The 17,095-nt window shown below is 49.9% G+C and overlaps 3 protein-coding genes across 5 annotated transcripts; 2 read left to right on the top strand and 1 right to left on the bottom strand.

The window, feature by feature from the left end:
* Positions 1-2,354: 2,354 nt before the first annotated feature.
* Positions 2,355-6,038, top strand: Il2rg (interleukin 2 receptor subunit gamma). Of its 2 annotated transcripts, XM_036174969.1 has the most exons (8): positions 2,355-2,500; positions 2,704-2,842; positions 3,060-3,241; positions 3,445-3,584; positions 4,045-4,207; positions 4,680-4,776; positions 4,968-5,037; positions 5,346-6,038. In XM_036174969.1, the coding sequence occupies exons 1-8, from the start codon at positions 2,386-2,388 to the stop codon at positions 5,529-5,531; spliced, it is 1,092 nt and encodes a 363-aa protein (XP_036030862.1). In that variant the 5' UTR covers positions 2,355-2,385; the 3' UTR covers positions 5,532-6,038. The 2 variants fall into 2 exon arrangements, with proteins under 2 accessions (XP_036030862.1, XP_036030863.1); XM_036174970.1 differs by lacking the exon at positions 5,346-6,038 and having other exon boundaries at positions 4,045-4,103; positions 4,968-5,018.
* A 59-nt stretch (positions 6,039-6,097) lies between these two features.
* Positions 6,098-9,097, top strand: CXHXorf65 (chromosome X CXorf65 homolog). 2 transcript variants are annotated; one of them, XM_036175448.1, is made up of 7 exons: positions 6,098-6,315; positions 6,404-6,593; positions 6,712-6,798; positions 6,998-7,138; positions 8,120-8,188; positions 8,640-8,803; positions 8,961-9,097. In XM_036175448.1, the coding sequence occupies exons 2-7, from the start codon at positions 6,569-6,571 to the stop codon at positions 9,051-9,053; spliced, it is 579 nt and encodes a 192-aa protein (XP_036031341.1). In that variant the 5' UTR covers positions 6,098-6,315; positions 6,404-6,568; the 3' UTR covers positions 9,054-9,097. The 2 variants fall into 2 exon arrangements, with proteins under 2 accessions (XP_036031341.1, XP_036031340.1); XM_036175447.1 differs by having other exon boundaries at positions 6,098-6,593.
* A 1,099-nt stretch (positions 9,098-10,196) lies between these two features.
* Positions 10,197-16,494, bottom strand: Foxo4 (forkhead box O4). The gene is made up of 3 exons (XM_036174491.1): positions 15,663-16,494; positions 11,275-12,334; positions 10,197-10,999 (listed from the first exon to the last, which is right to left on the bottom strand). The coding sequence occupies exons 1-3, from the start codon at positions 16,113-16,115 to the stop codon at positions 10,992-10,994; spliced, it is 1,521 nt and encodes a 506-aa protein (XP_036030384.1). The 5' UTR covers positions 16,116-16,494; the 3' UTR covers positions 10,197-10,991.
* Between the last annotated feature and the right edge of the window lie 601 nt (positions 16,495-17,095).

The raw sequence follows: 17,095 nt of genomic DNA, 5'->3' as shown, positions 1-17,095 counted from the left end.
GGCACACACCTTTAATCCCAGCACTTGGGAGGCAGAAGCAAGAGAATCTCTGTGAGTTCAAGGCCAGCCTGGTCTACACAGTGAGCTCCAGGACAACCAGGGCTACATAGAGAGACCCTGTCTCAAAAACCAAAGTCCAAACCAACCAAACAAACAAACAAAAGATGCCAATGAAGAGACAGATGTGGTGAGACAGATGTGGTGAGGTAAGCAGGTCACCCAGAGCAACATAGTGATACCATGTCTCAAAAAGGCCAAAGGGTGTAGGGGAAACCATTGAAGCTTAGTATGTGTGTTGCACACCTATAATTCCCACAACTCAATAGACTCACTTCCAGCTGTCCTGAAACTCGCTTTGTAGACCAGGCTGGCCGTGGTGGCACACGCCTTTAATCCCAGCACTCGGGAGTCAGAGGCAGGCCGATCTCTGTGAGTTTGAGTCCACTCTAGTCTACAAAGCAAGTTCCAGGACAGTCAGGGGTACACAGAGAAACCCTGTCTTAAAAAAATAAAACCAAACCACGAAGGGGGAATTAACCTAGAGTCTTCCATTCCCACTAGCCCTGAATGAGAGTTCTTATTGCTTCACATTGATTCCCTTGGCAATTCAGGTTAGGTGGGATCAAAATTCTTGATTTTAGCCATTCTAAGAGGGGATCCTTCTCTAAGTTAGGCAGTGGCTAAATCATTCAAAGAGTAAGCAAACATGTATCCAATGTGGCTAGCATAGATTAATGGATTCTTAATCCTAAAGGTAAATGGATAGCATTTGAAGGCTTTAAAGGTGAATAACCCCTTCTGTAGTAGGCCAAATGGTGGCCTCCAAAAAGATATGTGCACTCAGAATTTGTGATTTTCTTTGGCAAAAAGGGTTTTAGAAGGTATAGTTAAGGTAAGGTTCACAATCCAAGCATGCTGCTCACTTCCTTGTAATTTTGGCACTTTAGGAGGTGGAGACAGAGGGATCAGGAGCTCAGGCCAGCCTCACAGCATACCAAGTTTGGGGTCAGCTGGAGTTCATGAGACCGAGTCTCAACATCACCACTACCACCTCTCCCAGAAAGCGGAAGTAACTAAATTGACCAAGATGGAAAGAGGATAGTTCAAGGGCACTTTACTGAAGAGATGCTTTTAAAGCAGAATCTGAAAAAATGAGTGTAATTTTACCAGAGAGAAAATGGAGTAGCAAATCAGGCTTAGGAAAAGAGCAGCTGGCTCGTTCCTACCTTTGTACAACTGTGTTTTGGAGAATCTCCACATCTACGCTGTAGAACTCATTAGAGTATATTGTATTATTTATATGTTCCCCACTTATCTATGAGCTTCTAAAATGATGACATCTTATTTGTCTTATGTTCTCAGAACATAAACACTGTACCTAGCACATATTAAAGACTCAATAAATGCTGGCTGGATAAACAATTTCAGTAAATGGCTTCTCTAATCAACCCTGTGCTTTGAGGAAAGGTAAATCCAGCCACAGAATGAAGAATGGACTGGAGAGCAGGGTCCCTTTAGAAAGGGGACCAGTTTGTGGGTTACAGGAATAATCAGGACTAGAGGTAATGAGAGGCTGATTTAGCATGGTGGCTGTGGTAACAGAAAAGAGGAAACTGCTGGGAGAAATATCATAGAAACAGGGCTGATTGGATTCTCAGCATGACAGAGAAGGGAGACATGAAGAGGATCCTGAGGTTTCAAGTCTGGCAGGTGATGATACTATTAACCAGGACAAGGAAGGCAGGAAGAGAAGCAGATTTGCCGGGAGCTGGGGAGCCTGAAGCTAGTACAGCTGTTCTTTCATTTTAGAAGCCATCTCTCACCAGCGTCAATGGGGACCAAGTTCAGGCAGGAGCTAGAGGTGGCTATTCTAGCTCAGATTAGGTCAGAGGAAAGACAGCTATATATGCGCCCACATGAATCAAGTCAGTATTTTCCACCCTCCCCAGACTGCAGGGCTTTGATAGAGGTTTAAGGGTGATTTAGTCAAGGAAGGATCACAACCCAGGGTGACGGTGTTCAGACTTTCTACTTTAAAGATATCTTAGAAGAGAAGGTCATTGGGAATGATGGTGTATAGTGGGGGTGGGTGGTGAGCAGATCCTTCCTGGACCAAGGTGGCCTGAAGATTCTTGACTCTGTGATACCGTTGTTGCTCAAGTATTAATCTTGACCTAACATCACCTTACAGCAGAACCCAATCTCCCAGAGGACTTAGCCTGTGTCACTGAACCCAATTACCAACCCCGCCTCTACAGCCGTGGTTTCTAAGGTTCTTTCCACCGGAAGTTACGACAAAAGGAAATGTATGGGTGGGGAGGGGTTGTTGGAGAGTGGTTCAGGCTTCTGACACAGACTACACCCAGAGAAAGAAGAGCAAGCGCCATGTTGAAACCATTATTGCCATCTAGATCCTTCTCACTCCTTCAGCTGCTCCTACTAGGGGTAGGATGCAGCTCCAAGGTCCTCATGCCCAGAGCGAATGAAGAGAGCAAAGCTGGTAGGCAATCTAGGGCGGGGAGGGGTGTTGTTGAGAGGAAAAAGGCTATGGGGAAAGGGCTGTATAGAAGAAATCTGGAGCCTGATAGTGGCCATGATAATGAGTGGGAAGGACACGGGGAAAGGGCTCTGTCCCGCTACTGCTTCTTCTGACCAAGATTTCTTTTCTTCCATCCCAATACCTCATTTTGTTCCCAAACTCAGATTTCTTCCTTGGACACATCAGTGTTCCTACTCCCCCCCTCCCAGAGGTTCAATGCTTTGTGTTCAATGTCGAGTATATGAATTGTACTTGGAATAGCAGTTCTGAGCCCCAGCTGACCAACCTGACTCTGCACTATAGGTATGAGAAGGGAGAGTGGGTAGCACAGGAAAGAAAAGAAAGTAGACTAGCTGAGAGAGACCATGCTGGAATGTAAAAAAGAGGGTAGCCAGCTTCTTGGGCACCCTACTAGTTTCTCATGGATAAGTTGGCAGTTCAGACGAGATGAGGCTAGTCTATGGACATATGTAGTACCCATGTTTGCCCCACCATTCTTCTTCCTGTGACTCTTCTCTAGGTACCAAAGATCTGATAATAAATTCCGGGAGTGTGGCCACTATTTGTTCTCAGGAGACATTACTTCTGGCTGTCAGATACAAAAAGAGGAGATCCAGCTCTACCAGACATTTGTCGTCCAGCTCCAGGACCCCCGGAGACCCCAAAGGCAGGCTGAACAGAAGCTAAACCTGCAGAATCTTGGTAATCAGGACAGAAATGCCCAAGAGGCCAGGGAGCTTAAGGGCATTGGACTTTCAAGATTTTTCTTTCCTCATTGTTGGCCATGAGCAGAAGGGAGAAGATAGAGGTTTGGGATGGGGAAGGGAGGAGGGATAAGGGGAATTACCTCCAAGATCCTGACTTGTCTAGGCCAGGGCAATGACCACACGCACACATATCTCCAGTGATCCCATGGGCTCCGGAGAATCTAACACTTTACAACCTGAGTGAATCCCAGCTAGAGCTGAGCTGGAAAAGCAGATACAAAGAACACTGTTTACAACACTTGGTACAGTACCGGAGCGACAGAGACCGAAGCTGGACGGTGAGTGACTTGGGGGGTGTAGATGCCATAGTTAAGGCCAAGAAAGAGAAGAGAAAGGGTTCAGCTATCCAGGTAGAAGGACCTAATACCAAGGCCCAGTTCTCGGCCTCCCAGCCCCTCCATCCATACTTGCATTCTATCTTTTTCTATCATCACCAGTAAGTGTTCACTCTGGCTCTCCTACCCATCCTCTTCCTGATGCAGACATGAAGGAAGACAGTGAGTGGATCTGGAGGGGAGAGCCACTTCTGAGTCAAGTTAGAGAAGGGAGCGGTGCATTGTGAGTAGTCAGGAAAAGAGCAAAGTAGAACTGGGAGGAACCAGAACCAGTTTCTGGGTTTGTTCTTCCGAAGAACAAGAAATTGGAAGAATCAGAAGATGACATTGAGGTATAGGCAAGAATGTTTCCAATCTCTTCCTTTGTCTATAACCATCTTTCCCTCACCCTTCTTCTCACCAGGAACAAATAGTGGATCAGAACCCTAGATTCTCCTTGCCTAGTGTGGATGGGCAGAAACTGTACACATTCCGGGTTCGGAGCCGCTTTAACCCACTTTGTGGAAGTGCTCAACACTGGAGTAAATGGAGCCAACCTATTCACTGGGGGAGCCATACTGCAAAGGGTAAAGTGGCCCGAATACATGACCCCTAAATCATGAACTCAAGACCACAACCTTTGTAACACACTGCTACTATAGTTTGCTTTATTGCTCTATCCCCAAGCCTCCACCTCCACCCACTGTTCAAAGTCAATCACTATGAAGCAGGGTTTTCTATGTAGGGATGGGAAGGGCTGCAGCCAGAATAAGAGAGTGGATCCCCAAAGATGCCACAGGGTGCTCAAGGGTAATAGGGAATGTGTAGGACGCCTCTACAGCATTCCACAGAGTCTGCATAGTGGAGATGACCTTGGATCTGGGCTATCCTCTTTGATTTGGTCTTATTCATCTGTAAAATGTAGATAAACATTGTTCCTCCCTCTCAGGAGCTGTGTGGAAAGTAAGCATAAGGAGTGTGTTTGGCATGGTGCCTGGCATCCATGTCTTATGAGTGCCACAAATGCAAGGCTCATTTTCCTTTCCTTTTTTGCTGCAGAGAATCCTTCCGTGTTTGCACTGGAAGCTGTGCTCATCCCCGTTGGCTCCATGGGATTGATTATTACCCTGATCTTCGTGTATTGTTGGCTGGAACGGTGAGATTTCAGGAAGCCCTTAGAAAGAGGTGGGGGTGGTGGGGTTATTTCAGGATCTCAAGAGGTAGATCATAAAGAGCTACGATGAGGGTGTTGAGAGGAAGCTATAGGTTCCACGCTGGCCAGTTGGATGATGGGGAATAAAGGGGCTTTCATTGAATGCTGCTGCTCCTCTCTTTCTCTCTGCTCAGGGCAATGCCTCGAATTCCCACCATCAAGAATCTAGAGGATCTGGTTACTGAATACCACGGGAACTTTTCGGTGAGAACACTGCCATCCGCATATTGCAGTCTATCAACTGCCAACTGCCAGCTAGCAAGACAGACTGTGAGGGAGGAGTGCATCATCAGGATGTGGCTGACCAAATGGAGGGTGGGCTAGGCAGAGAGAGGGAGCAAGAGAGATTGTGTGATGCACATGGAAACTGTGTTATTAGGGGCCCTGGAGCCTGGCTATTCCTTCTGTAAATCGCAATGGTTACAGAGTTGTGAGAGCTCCTTTGGCCCCGAGCCTGGGTCTTTTGCTTCCTGCCCCTAATTGACCTCTGACCTGGCGATATCTGTCTTTAGGCCTGGAGTGGTGTGTCTAAAGGGCTGACTGAGAGTCTGCAGCCAGACTACAGTGAACGGTTCTGCCACGTCAGTGAGATTCCTCCCAAAGGAGGGGCCCCAGGAGAGGGGTCTGGAGGATCTCCTAGCAGTCTGCATAGCCCCTACTGGCCTCCTCCATGTTATTCTCTGAAGCCTGAAGCCTGAGCCTCAATCCCTTGATGGAATCTCAGGGTCCTTACAGCTCTAAGTGACGCTAGCTTCCCTGTTATTTTGCCAATCTGGATCCAATGCCTATCGCACGCCCTACCCCCACCCACCCTCCTCCCCTCCCACCCCACCCCTTGGCTAATTTTCGATTTCCTGCCCCATGTAACTGCTCCTCCATTCAATATGCCCTACTTGAGAAATACCCCTTGTCCCTTTTCCCTGCACAAGCCCCATCCCCACACCCAAGTCTGGCACCTTCCCTTGTTTGGGGAGACAGTCTTACCCAGTAGCCCTGGGTGGCTGGGAACTCACTAGGTAGGCTAGGTTGGCCTAAAACTCCCAGGTACTCCTCCCTTCTCAGCCTCCAGAGTGTTTGGGTTATCAGTATGCACCACCATGCCCTGCGCAGCCCTTCTTCTCTTTTACAGGCTCCTCCCTCCCTTTTTCCACCTTCCATTTAATTGTTCCTGAATCAACGAGAAATAAAGTTTCTACCAATGATCATCAAGAATGTCTGTTGTAGGGCTGGGGAGCAGGGGAAACACGGAGTGGGGAGGAATGGTGTGAGGGTAGGAAAATGAAGTAGTACAGTCATGCTGCCGAAGAAGCAAGAGCACTCCAAAGGAACTAAAGGGAGTATCTGGTAACTTACTTTTCTCTGGCAAATTTCTGTGCTCACTCCAGGGGCCAGTGTATTTGCTGTGCTGACCCAATCCCTAGAAGCTCTTTTACAGATCCCATCCAGTGTCTTCTGTCCCTGGCCTTACTCTACCTTCTACTTGTAAGTACCATTTCTGACCTCACAATCCTTCAGCTGCAGCCTCAGGCCCCACCCCCTACAGATGCTGACCATACTTAACTGCCAAAAGTGCTCTCCTGTCTGCCCAGGCTGGGCCTCCTTCAACTTATGAGCTACACCTGGCTCTTTGGTCATCCAACCCTATGGGCAACCTCAGGCCCCTAGGGCCTCCAGAATACCTTCCTTCTTCATGATTCACCAGGGGAACTTTGAAGAGTGAGATGATCCTGATAGCATGTTTATCTACATTAAACATGGAGGTGAGGGGCAGCACAGAGCAAGTCTGGGCATGGACGTGGAGAGGGCTAAGGACAGCAGAGGTCACAGAGGGAACAGAACCAGAGAAGGGCCTGCATATCTCCATCCATCTCTTCTCAGATAATCAAGAGTTTCTAGTCAACACCAATTGCTCTGTTCTCCTGTTGCTACATTACATCCGAAGGAAAATGGGGTTGCGTAAAACAGGTAAGTAGTTTGGAGAGAAGCAGAGACTGAAGGTCAGAAGCAATAAGCTGCTTCTGGCCTCTGAACTTTCCTCCCATCAAGAAGGGTTACCCTCCTATCCCTGAACCTTCCTCAGACCCATTCTGTAGAGGAGCCCTGGCCCTTTTTACTTAGGTTCTCTAGTCTTTCTTGTTTCAATTACCCTGCGGCCTTCCTGCAGACACCATTGATTTGTGCGATGAAACTGGGACCATGAAGTTACTTTTCTTGTCAAAGACACCTGGAGACTATGCCAGCAAGTTCCTTACAGCTCGAAATATCTACTACATTTGTAAAGTAGAGCGTGGAGCACCAGGTAGAGGTACGCTTCATAAGTCCCTCAAGATGGATTAGGAAACTTGTCCTTAAAGTAAGGCAACTTGCTCTCGTAATGCCAGCACTCAGGGAACTAAGGCAGGGGGATTGTAAATTTAAGGGCAGCCTGGGCTTCATAGCAAGCTCTCATCCCAAATATAAACACCACATACATAACACCAACAAACAGAAAGCAGGGCTGGGATGTAGCTCAGATGGCAGGATGCTCGCCTAGCACACATGAAGTTCTCTGGGTCCCATCCCTAGCACTGCATAAAATTGGGTGTGGTGGAGCAAGCCTATAATCCTAGTACTTGGGAGGTGGAGTCAGGAGGATCAGAAGTTTGAGGTCATCTTTAACTGTACAGCAACTCTGAGGACAGCCTGGGTTACATAAGACCCTATCTCAAAATAAATAAATACATTTAACAGCTCTGGCTGTTCTGGAACTCACTCTGTATTCCAGATTGGGCCTTGAACTCACAGAGATCCCCGCCTGCCTCTGCCTCCTAAATGCTGGGGTTAAAGGCATGTGCCACCACCTTCCAACATAAGTACATACTTTAGAAACTGAGGTAAGGAGGATTGAGAGTTGGAGGCCAGCTTGGGCTACATAGCAAGATACTGCCTCAGAAAACACCCACAAGGTGGAGCCAGGAACATTAGGAGTTCAAAGTGAACTTGGGCTATATGAGAACCTATCTGAAGACTGCCCAAAACAAATTAGTAAGTAAAATAGGGTATCCTTAACCAGATCCAAATTGACCATGTCTAGTCAGCTCAAAGAAACTGCCCTGCTTTGATGGCAGTAGGTTAGGTTCATATAGACCATGTCACCCTACTTCATCCTAGGGTTCAGGTAGGTCCATGCCAAAGGGGAGGGGAAAAGAACATGAGCTCTATTAGTTCTGAAATCTTGGGCTTTGAAAAGGTATGTATGACTTGGTATGTATCAGAGGCTGGAAACAGCACAATGCTATGTTTACAGGTATGAGGATCGAGAATTCCTACAAAGCTGTCGTGCCTCTGTTGAAGAATCCAGAACCTGAACTAGTTGGTAAGGCATGTAATGGGGGAGGGAGGGCATAGGAAGTTGTGTACATAGCTGTGTACTGGGCATAGTGCCATACACTGGTAACCCCAATACTCCAGAGGAGGATTTTGAGTTAAAGGCAGCCTACGCTGAATGTGGAGGAAAATGTCAGAGAAGGGAAGGTTTGAATGTAGGGGTGGGACTAGCATAGTGGGGTAGGTGGGATCAGAGGAGTCTAGACAAAGGGGGACAAGGGTCTAGCTCAACTCTAGAGGGGTGTCTAGTTTAAACTATGTGAGCCGTACATGTCACCCACACACACACACTTTCATGCCGTCTTTTCGGTTTCCCAATCACTCTCGCATCATTTCTGTCTCAGGCCAAGTTCCTCTGACGGATCAATTGAATGATGGAAGGTCATGATGGGTTCCATCTCTGTTCCTCAGAGGTGATGGTGCTTTTTCTTGTTTTCTAGAGTCACTGCGCACACAATGTGACTTCCTGGAGAGAAGCCGAATAAAGATGCTTCGAACTCTAGAAGCCAAGAGACTGGCAGCCATGGAATCCTCTACAAATATCACAGCAAGATCATCCAAGAGTAGTGCCCAGCAGAGCACTAGTCCAAGTAGCCAAATGAAGGTTTGTGCACTGCTGACCCCTGAGAATTTCCTTTCTAAATCTGATGTCTATGTTCACCACCTGACTCTGATTGCCTCTTTTCTCCTTCATTTGGCCCTAGACAGTAGAAACTTCCCTGCAGAGCCTCTACATTAATAGATTGCTTTCTCTTTTCTAGTCTAAAGCTGGACGATCAGATGAAGATGGACCACCTCCCACCCGCAGACCATTCTATAAGACTAGAGCAGACTTTCTCAAGAGACATCGTTAACTCAATAAAGAGACCAACTGAGAGCAGCAACAACCGAGGGAGAGCATGACGTTACTGGAATTTAACGTGAGCCGAAAGACTCCATCTCCCAGTCTCTGCACAAAGGCTTCCCTAGGCTGCAGGCACCAGGGAGGCTGAGGGTGGACCCGAGCAACAACAGAGGGCTGGAGTGAGCACTTGGGTGGGGGGTGGTGGTGGTGAGGAAAGACTGTGAAGTCTGGTTACTAGACTTTTAGTACAATGAGCCTTTGAGGGCCAGAGAAGGGGGTGGGGTCTTCTCAAACCAGACTACCTCCCCTCGGGGGAGGCCTATCTTGCAGCCGCCTACTCCTGCTGGGGTTAGGTGTCCCTCCCCCACCACACTCCATTACCTCCCAGGCTGAAATTCCCCCACCTCCCAGCCTGTGGGCAGTCCCTCCCACCCGCCCTTCAACTAACTGCCCTTCGCCTTTCCGTCTCCCTCCCTTCCCAATATAGGAGGGGGGCAGCAAGGCAGCAGAAACCAGAAACCAGATCTGATTATAGACATTTATTGAACTCATTTATTGATTTGACACACTTCCCCACTCCAATCTAGCACATGATACAATCTGGGTAGGCCAGGCGCTGACACAGGAAATGATGGGAACCCACAGCAGGGGTGGGGGAGGGGACAATGCAAAGGGCGCTGGGGGAGGGGCTGCTTGGGGGCTGGGGTGGAGGAGCCCCAGATGGCCTCTCTGGCAGGTGCTAGTAAACCTGATCCACATTCCCCCCATCCCTGCTCATTTCCCAGACCCTCAGCCAAACTCCCCAAGCTCCCCCTTCCCTGTTCCTCTCCACAGCCCTGTCTGCCACCACATAGCCCTGGCAGTCCACGACTAGGAAGAAGGGCAGGGACAGCTGTCCCGTGCCTTGAACAGGGAGGTCTCTGTACCTAACTTTACTCCCCTAAATCCTTCCTTCTTTCACGCCCCTCCTAGGCCCCAAGCCAGTTCCAGGCCTGGGATGTTCTCTGGTAGCACTAACAACCCACACTGGTCAAACAAGCAACAGCACCCTCTTCTAGGCACAAGTGGACATAATGTAGGGGCCTGGCTTAGGTTTCTTTCCTTAAACTCTAACCTAACTATGCACAGAGATTTTTCTAGACCTGGTCCAAAAAAAAAAAAAAAAAAAAAAGGGTGGGCTTCCCTGTGGTCACTTTTGCTACCCACCCGTGCCCAGCTTCCTGGATCCCCTCCTAGAATATGTAGTGTTTGTGTCATGCCACTGTGACAAAGTCTTCAGAAAGAAACAAAGCACTCTCGCCATTACTAGCACCTCATCACTGTTAAAAATCTCTATATTCGTGTTTATAGTTCTTTAAAAGTTTATAAAAAGCCTGTCTCTTATCTGCATCCTTCCAAAAGTGATTTGGCCTGCTGAGCCACTCCAGTGCTCAAAACTTGGCCCTTCTAGGTCCCCTAGCCCCCCCCCCCCCCCCCCCACCCCACTGCATAAAAATCCAGGCCCAACCTAGCCTGGGCCAGCTCTAGTAAGACTCTCTACAAAAAAAAAATAATAATCATCATTATCATCCTGCTCCCAAAGGCAGGATTAATAAGGCCACTGGTGACTTCACATTTCCAACAGCATTGCTGGCCCCTGCTACAAGGCCTAGGAGGTGGGAAGGGGAAATCAATGATGGCTCCTGAGACAGGGCCATAATTACCCCCTAATTGGCACAGTGAGAATAAGCCCTCTTTCCTCCTTCCTCCCATCACCCTCCTCCATAATCCCCACATGGCACAGCTTTATCTTTAGAATCTCCTCAATAGTCATGTGTGTGACCACCTAACCCTAGCTCCAAAGCAGGGTCCCAACCTCCTGAGGAGGGCTCCAGGGGAAAAAGTAGATAAGGACAGGCCTGGCTCCACCTCTGAGTCTGAAGCAGGGGACGAGGCTTCTGGCTGTGACTCAGGGATCTGTAGGGAAAAAGAAATGGAGGGCGAGATAAAATTCATTTGGAGCACTATCCAGATTCATTCCAAGCAGAGGCGCCCCCTCCCCTCCACACAGCTCCCCCTTCTGTGATGAGGAGCCCGGAAGTTCCACTTGAAGTGATGCTATTCTGATATGACATCCACCCTCCAACTCCCCAGGAGCTCCTGTTACCAGAGATATGGCTCTCTGGCTCAGATCATAGCATTAGCTGAGCACTCAAGAACAGAGATGCTGGAGTGATCAGGGGGTGCTATACCTGGCTCAAAGTTGAAGTCCAGTCCCTCGCCGCCATCCATGAGGTCACTGATGATGTTATCCATGTCACACTCCAGGTTCTCCATGTACATATCAAGATCGAGATCCTGAGGCATTCTGTCATGGCTGGTCGCTTCAGTAGGAGATGGGAGCACAGGGGTTCCCAGAACCTTAGGGATGGGAGCACCTCCCATGATTGGAGGTGGTGCCATCACAGAAAGGGTGGGAACCAGATTGCTGGGACCTGGACCCTCTAGCGGCTTAGGACATAGGCTAGCTCCAGTAGCCAGCTTGCTAGAGGAAGGCATTCCTCCCAGTAACAGAAGTGTGGGAGCCTGAGACAGAATAGGATCTACCTGGGTCATGAGAACATCAGCAGGAGGTGGTGGTGTATCAGAGGTGAGCAAGGCCTCTAGAGACTGGGAGCTTGAAAAGCACCCTTCTGCTGCTGATAGAGGCCCATCTAGTGGGCCAAAGAGGGAGGCACCATAGCTATGTAAGGGGCCAGCAAGCCCTGGATGCTGTACAGAGAAGCCAGAGAGACTGCTCCTAGACAGCAGGGAATGGGGAGATGCAAGATTGAGCCCATCCAGCAGCTCCAGATCTTCACTGAGGGTGGGAGGGACACCCCCTGAGTAGTTGCTGGCTGAGGCTGGCATTTCCTCTTCTGCTAGCACCTCAGACTCTGGCCTTATTGGGGACAGCCGGGTGCTGACAGTGCTAGCATTTGAACTGCTTCGTGGACGGAAAGTGGTCCACACATCAGCTTCTTCCCGATTTCGAGAACAAGGGTTGCTCGACCACTTGGCAAAGTGGCCTAGAGGGCTCCTTGGAGTGGCACCTTCAGGTGGAGCTGGCAGGACAGATGGTTTCTTCTTGGGGCCTTTGGTGCGGCCCCGGAGCAACTTGCTGCTGCTATCCATGGAGGCAGCCCTGCGGCGGGGTGCCTTGCCACCCTTGCCACCCTCGGGGTTCAGCATCCACCAAGAGCTCTTGCCGGTGGCCTCGTTGTGAACCTTGATGAACTTGCTGTGCAAGGACAGGTTGTGACGGATGGAATTCTGGATGGGACAGAGGTGTAGAAAAGGGGCATGAGATACATGTAAGGGAGGTGGGTGGCCAGCAGTCTAATCTAAGGGGAGGCTGGGAAACAGCAAAAGTCAAATCTGGGAAGGAAAACTAGAGCGTGGTGGTGGTGCGGGGGGAGAAGAAACTATACACAGTGCCTAAGCTCAGTGTCTCCTCCGGACTTCTCACGAGAGACAACGTACTTTCCAGGAAGAGCCACTGTCTACCCCAGAAAAGCTCCTCCCAAATCTCTGGGTGCAGTGTTGGGTTGGTGGGCATGGGGAAGTACTCGACCTAGAAAACCTAGGCTCAGATGGGAAAAAGCATTCCAGAGCACCACTCCTTTCCTGACGTGCAGTCTTGGGTGGAGAATACAGGATGGCCGCCATACCAGCTCAGGAATGTCCTGACCTGGGCCAATTCTCTGAAGAGAGAGGGCTAGAAGCTCAGTACAGCTGCTACTCCATTCTCCACTAGGCCTTTAGGTCAGCCAGATAGCTCCTAAGATTGGATCCCAAGCCAGGCCCGTAATCCCAGCACTCAGGAGGCAGAGGCAGGTGGATCTCTGTGTGTTCGAGGTCAGCCTGGGCTACAGAGTGAGTTCCGGGACAACCAGAGCTATATAGAGACCCCCTGTTCTCAAAACATGGGGAAAAAAAAGGATCTCAGCCCAGCCTTATTTCTGCCAATTGGAACACACTCAATACTTTCATGAGGTGTAATTTCTCTGTCCCCTTTTCTTAGGGAGATATTTCCCTCTCTAAATTCTCCTGGAGGCCAAGCCTTAAATCCTATGCCTTTTAATAAAGTGTTTGCTTATCTTCCATAGGCAAATTTCTTGTATAGTATTTTTTGAGTCTCTGGCAGCTCTTGGGTGCCTTGGGTATTGGAACCCACCTATTATGCATTCTTCTTCACTGGTGACCTATAGATTAATAGACCTTTTTTCCTCTAGTAGTCCAGGGTACAAGATGGAGGGTGACACTTCTTGAGCCTCTGGTGCTGCTTGTTTTTTACTGGTTGGTATACGCTGTCTGCCCCCACCTCCCGTCACTCCTTACCTCCTTCCCAGTTTCCCCCCCTGGAAGTCTGCTACGAATTTGAGCATAAATCTCTATCCTAAAGGTCATTGACCTCCCACACAGAGCTCTTTAGTTTAGAAATAAATTCAGGAGGAAGCTGAGACATGATAGGAACCACCAAGAAGCCGAGGCTCTAGACAGTGAGAAACCATTTCTACCAGAATGGCAAAAAGGCAACCCTTGTCTTGAAGAGCATGGTTTGATCGGCTCTTGTACCAGGGTTCTTTAGCGAAAGACTTCCTTGCCGTCTTGAGCCCATCTACTCACCTCGGGCTCTTAGTAAACGAGAAGTATTTATTATGTCTTCTAGCTCTGTGATTTCTTCCCTTCTTTTTCTCTAATTCTGGGTCTACTGGAGTGTGTGTGTGTGTGTGTGTGTGTGTGTGTGTGTGCGCGCGCGCGCGCGCGCGCATGCTTTCTCCCCCCCCCCCCTACCATGTGTATGTGGTGCTGGGAGGGGGAGGTGTCAAGCCCAGAGATTCACATAGGCTGTGCAAGGGATTAACTACTGAGCTACACTTCCATCCACATCCCTTCTCCCTCAGGCCTTGGAAAAAGCCAAGTAGGAGAGGTCAGTTCCCAGGTGCTCAGAACTGTTTGAGGTCTGTGTGTGTGTGTGACCAGGGGTGGGGGTGGGGGTGGTGGTGGTGGATAAACTGCTCACTAAGCCACCTAACTTAAGCGCTCTTGTTCAAGTGAGTGCCGCCCCCTGGTGGGGTGGGAGTGACCTTGGCACAACACCAGGGAAGTGTGAAGCTTCCTGCTGGGGGGCTTTGGAAGCTCTAGACCCCCGTCTGACTAGGTTTGGCAATGAAAGCAGGCCATGCTTTCCTTAGAGAAACAGGGTCTGTCGCAAACCTTGCATTCAAGTCCTCATCCTGATAGTAGGCCAAGTACCTAACCTCCGGTGCCTTCATTCCTCACATGCAAAATGTTGACTCCCAGGACTGCCACAAAGACCAACAAAAAGAAAAACAAATCTTCAAATTATTTCACGGGTTATAGATTCAGCTTAATGGCAACTTCACTGCCCTGGTTCCCAGAACCAAAAGAAAAAAAAAGAAGATTTCACAAACTATAAAGGCCGTGTTGAGCGTAAATCATAAGGAGGGACTACTCCCACAGTCTACCAAGCAACTCGTGGTCATTCTACCCTGGAAAATCAACTTAAGAGAAAAGGAAAACAGCTGTGCGGGCTGGGTCCAAGGAGGGGAGCTCTCTGTGAGCTTGAGATTGTGGCATGGCAGTCTACCCAGAAATAGTGCCAAGGGTCTCAGTCAGCTGTCCTATCTTCTGTTCTGTCTGTCCCCTACGCATACTGCAGATTTGTTCCCACACTCTCAACATCTATGGGAAGCTCCTCTGTTCATTCTGTCCTTTGTACTTGGCACACTGATCCTCACCACCTACAGAGGTTGATACGGGCCGAATTCTGACTCCTTAATTTTGTGATTAGAGCCTGTATTTGTCTGGCAATTTTTTCAGCTATTGTTTGAGATCTTCCCAGTTTCTTCAAGGAAGACCAAGAGAACTCTCAACCTGAGCTCTAAAATCAGTGTTATATGATACCTGCTTTCTCGTGAGTAGTATTCCTCACCAACAAAGACTTTCCTAAGAGTTTGGATAGCTCCTTAGGAGGAAGAATTCTCGATAGCAGAAGGTAAATCGAGGTAGATAGCGGTTCACTGCCTTTTTCCTTAGTGCACAATATCAGCTACCTTTCCTCATGGATACCAACCACATTTCCCCCTCTTCCCCACCGACTCCCTCCTGGGCAGAGCAATCCTCTAACAGTTCCTGTTCACTGAGGTATTGGGAGGCGAGCAGGGAATCCGAGTAATCCCGCAGGAATGGGCCAAAAGGTGTTGGGGTGGGAGGTGAGGGAGGAGGGAAGGCTAGGTGCGGGAGGAGAATCCACACAGTTCCCGCTGTACATAGGATAAAGACTTCTCTGTGGGAATAAATGTTTGGAGCGGCTCAAACCAAAGTGCTGAGTAGCGAGTAGAGAATTTGATTTTCCTCAGAGCAGGGACAGTGTCTTATTCATCGCTGATCCTCCCGCTTCAAGCTCAGAGTGTGGCATATACTATGTACTAAGTAAATGTTTGTCTAACTGAAGATTGAAGGTGGATCTTTGGGCTTCCCAACAGAGTGGAGAGGCAGTAACGGGGCCCCCCCGGAGTGAGTAATCAGAGGGGTCCAAGGGTGGATGGTGTGGAGGTAAGGGAGTCATACTTACTTTCCATCCTGCCGAGCTGTTGCTGTCACCCTTGTCCTTGAAGTAGGGCACCGTGCGGACCATCCATTCGTAGATCTGGGCGAGTGTCAGCCGCTTCTCCGGGGCGCTTTCAATGGCCTGGCTGATGAGTTCTGCATATGACTGATTCCCCCAGGCATTCCGGCGGGAGCCTCCCTTCCGAGGACCTGTTACAGCCCCCAGGATTCCCGGCTGGGGGCCCCCTGCCGGCTCTGGGAGCCGAGAGGGCAACAGGATTGGTTCGGAGTGTCCCTCCGGGTGTACCTTCTGTCCCAGACCTGGCTCCACCTCGGACGGTTCTGGTGGCTCCGTAGCGAGCTCTGGTCGAGGAAGGGGCCAGGTGCAGGATCGTGGACGGCTCTGCGGTTCGAAGTCGGGATCGAGGTCTATGATAGCGGCAGCCTCTGTGGCTGACTTCTTATTCTCTGGATCCATACGTAGAGTTGAACCTCTGCAGCTCAGTGTTCAGTGGAGCCTGCCACAATCCCTCACCATGCCTCCCCTCAGAGGGGAAGCAACGAGGGCCAGGAGGCACATTCCTGCCAGTTCTCAGAAAGTCACGAACTTCTCCCTCCTCTCAAGATTCTAGACCCCAAACTGTCCCTTCCACTCAGTTCTCCGATCTCCCTCCCGACTACAGGCTGCAGCCTCAGAGCGCTACTCTGAGGCACCACCTGTAACCTCCGCCAAGCGAAGGCACTTTCTGCACCCTCTCACTCAGCTTCCTGCTCTTTTAAACCTGAGGCACCATATCCCCTCATACATTGCGCTCCCATCACCGAACGTCTCAGCGAAGTTCCCTCCCCCTTTCAAGTTGCTGCCCCCCGGACACTCCTCCCAAATTTCCTCCACCCGGATCGCTGCCCTCCCCCACGCCCCGCTCGCGGCGTCACTTGTCCCTCCCCTGGCTCCCCTTCCCCCCGCCTCTTCCCTCCAGGTCACTCTTGATAGGGTCAAGGTTCCCGCGGCCCCAGACTCCCCTTTTCCAGTACTGAATCCCCTATCGGACCCCCCCCCCCCCCCCCCCCCGGGTTTCCCTTTTGTTTTGCTCCAAGCAGCAGCCCCCGCCTGACGTCTCTGTTTACCACTCGCCAGGGCAGCCATCTGCGCACGCGCCTCGAGAGCCACTTGGGAAACCGAGTTCTTCGGTCGTGCCACCCAGGTTGGTCTCGAGGACTACATCTCCCGTCCTACCATGCGACCAGGAGTCCGATATCGGCAGTGGGACCGCGGCGCGTGGCAGGATATGGGGAGGTGGAACTTTAAAGATTAGAGGTCGTCCCGGACTCTTTTTCTTTTCTTAAAAATAATCTTCCTCATTCCTTCCCTTACCACCCGCTCCCTCGAGTTTCGGGGTCGCCCAAGTGACGGTTTTGAGAGACGCTAGACTTTCCCGTTTTCAGTTAAGAATGCAA

The sequence above is a fragment of the Onychomys torridus genome, chromosome X, assembly GCF_903995425.1.
Source record: "Onychomys torridus chromosome X, mOncTor1.1, whole genome shotgun sequence".
In the NCBI taxonomy this organism is placed as follows: Eukaryota; Metazoa; Chordata; class Mammalia; order Rodentia; family Cricetidae; genus Onychomys; species Onychomys torridus.
This window is presented reverse-complemented; position numbering and strand designations above follow the sequence as displayed.

What these genes read in the sequence shown, in the direction of transcription:
- Il2rg (XM_036174969.1), top strand. Translation starts at nt 2,386, where the DNA reads ATGTTGAAACCATTATTGCCATCTAGATCCTTCTCACTCCTTCAGCTG. An exon ending in AACCTGACTCTGCACTATAG is followed by an intron (nt 2,843 to 3,059) that starts GTATGAGAAGGG and finishes ACTCTTCTCTAG; the next exon opens with GTACCAAAGATCTGATAATA. An exon ending in GGGGAGCCATACTGCAAAGG is followed by an intron (nt 4,208 to 4,679) that starts GTAAAGTGGCCC and finishes TTTTTGCTGCAG; the next exon opens with AGAATCCTTCCGTGTTTGCA.
- CXHXorf65 (XM_036175448.1), top strand. Translation starts at nt 6,569, where the DNA reads ATGTTTATCTACATTAAACATGGAG. An exon ending in AATGGGGTTGCGTAAAACAG is followed by an intron (nt 6,799 to 6,997) that starts GTAAGTAGTTTG and finishes GCCTTCCTGCAG; the next exon opens with ACACCATTGATTTGTGCGAT. An exon ending in GCGTGGAGCACCAGGTAGAG is followed by an intron (nt 7,139 to 8,119) that starts GTACGCTTCATA and finishes CTATGTTTACAG; the next exon opens with GTATGAGGATCGAGAATTCC.
- Foxo4 (XM_036174491.1), bottom strand. Translation starts at nt 16,115, where the DNA reads ATGGATCCAGAGAATAAGAAGTCAGCCACAGAGGCTGCCGCTATCATA. An exon ending in ACAGCTCGGCAGGATGGAAA is followed by an intron (nt 12,335 to 15,662) that starts GTAAGTATGACT and finishes TGTCCCATCCAG; the next exon opens with AATTCCATCCGTCACAACCT.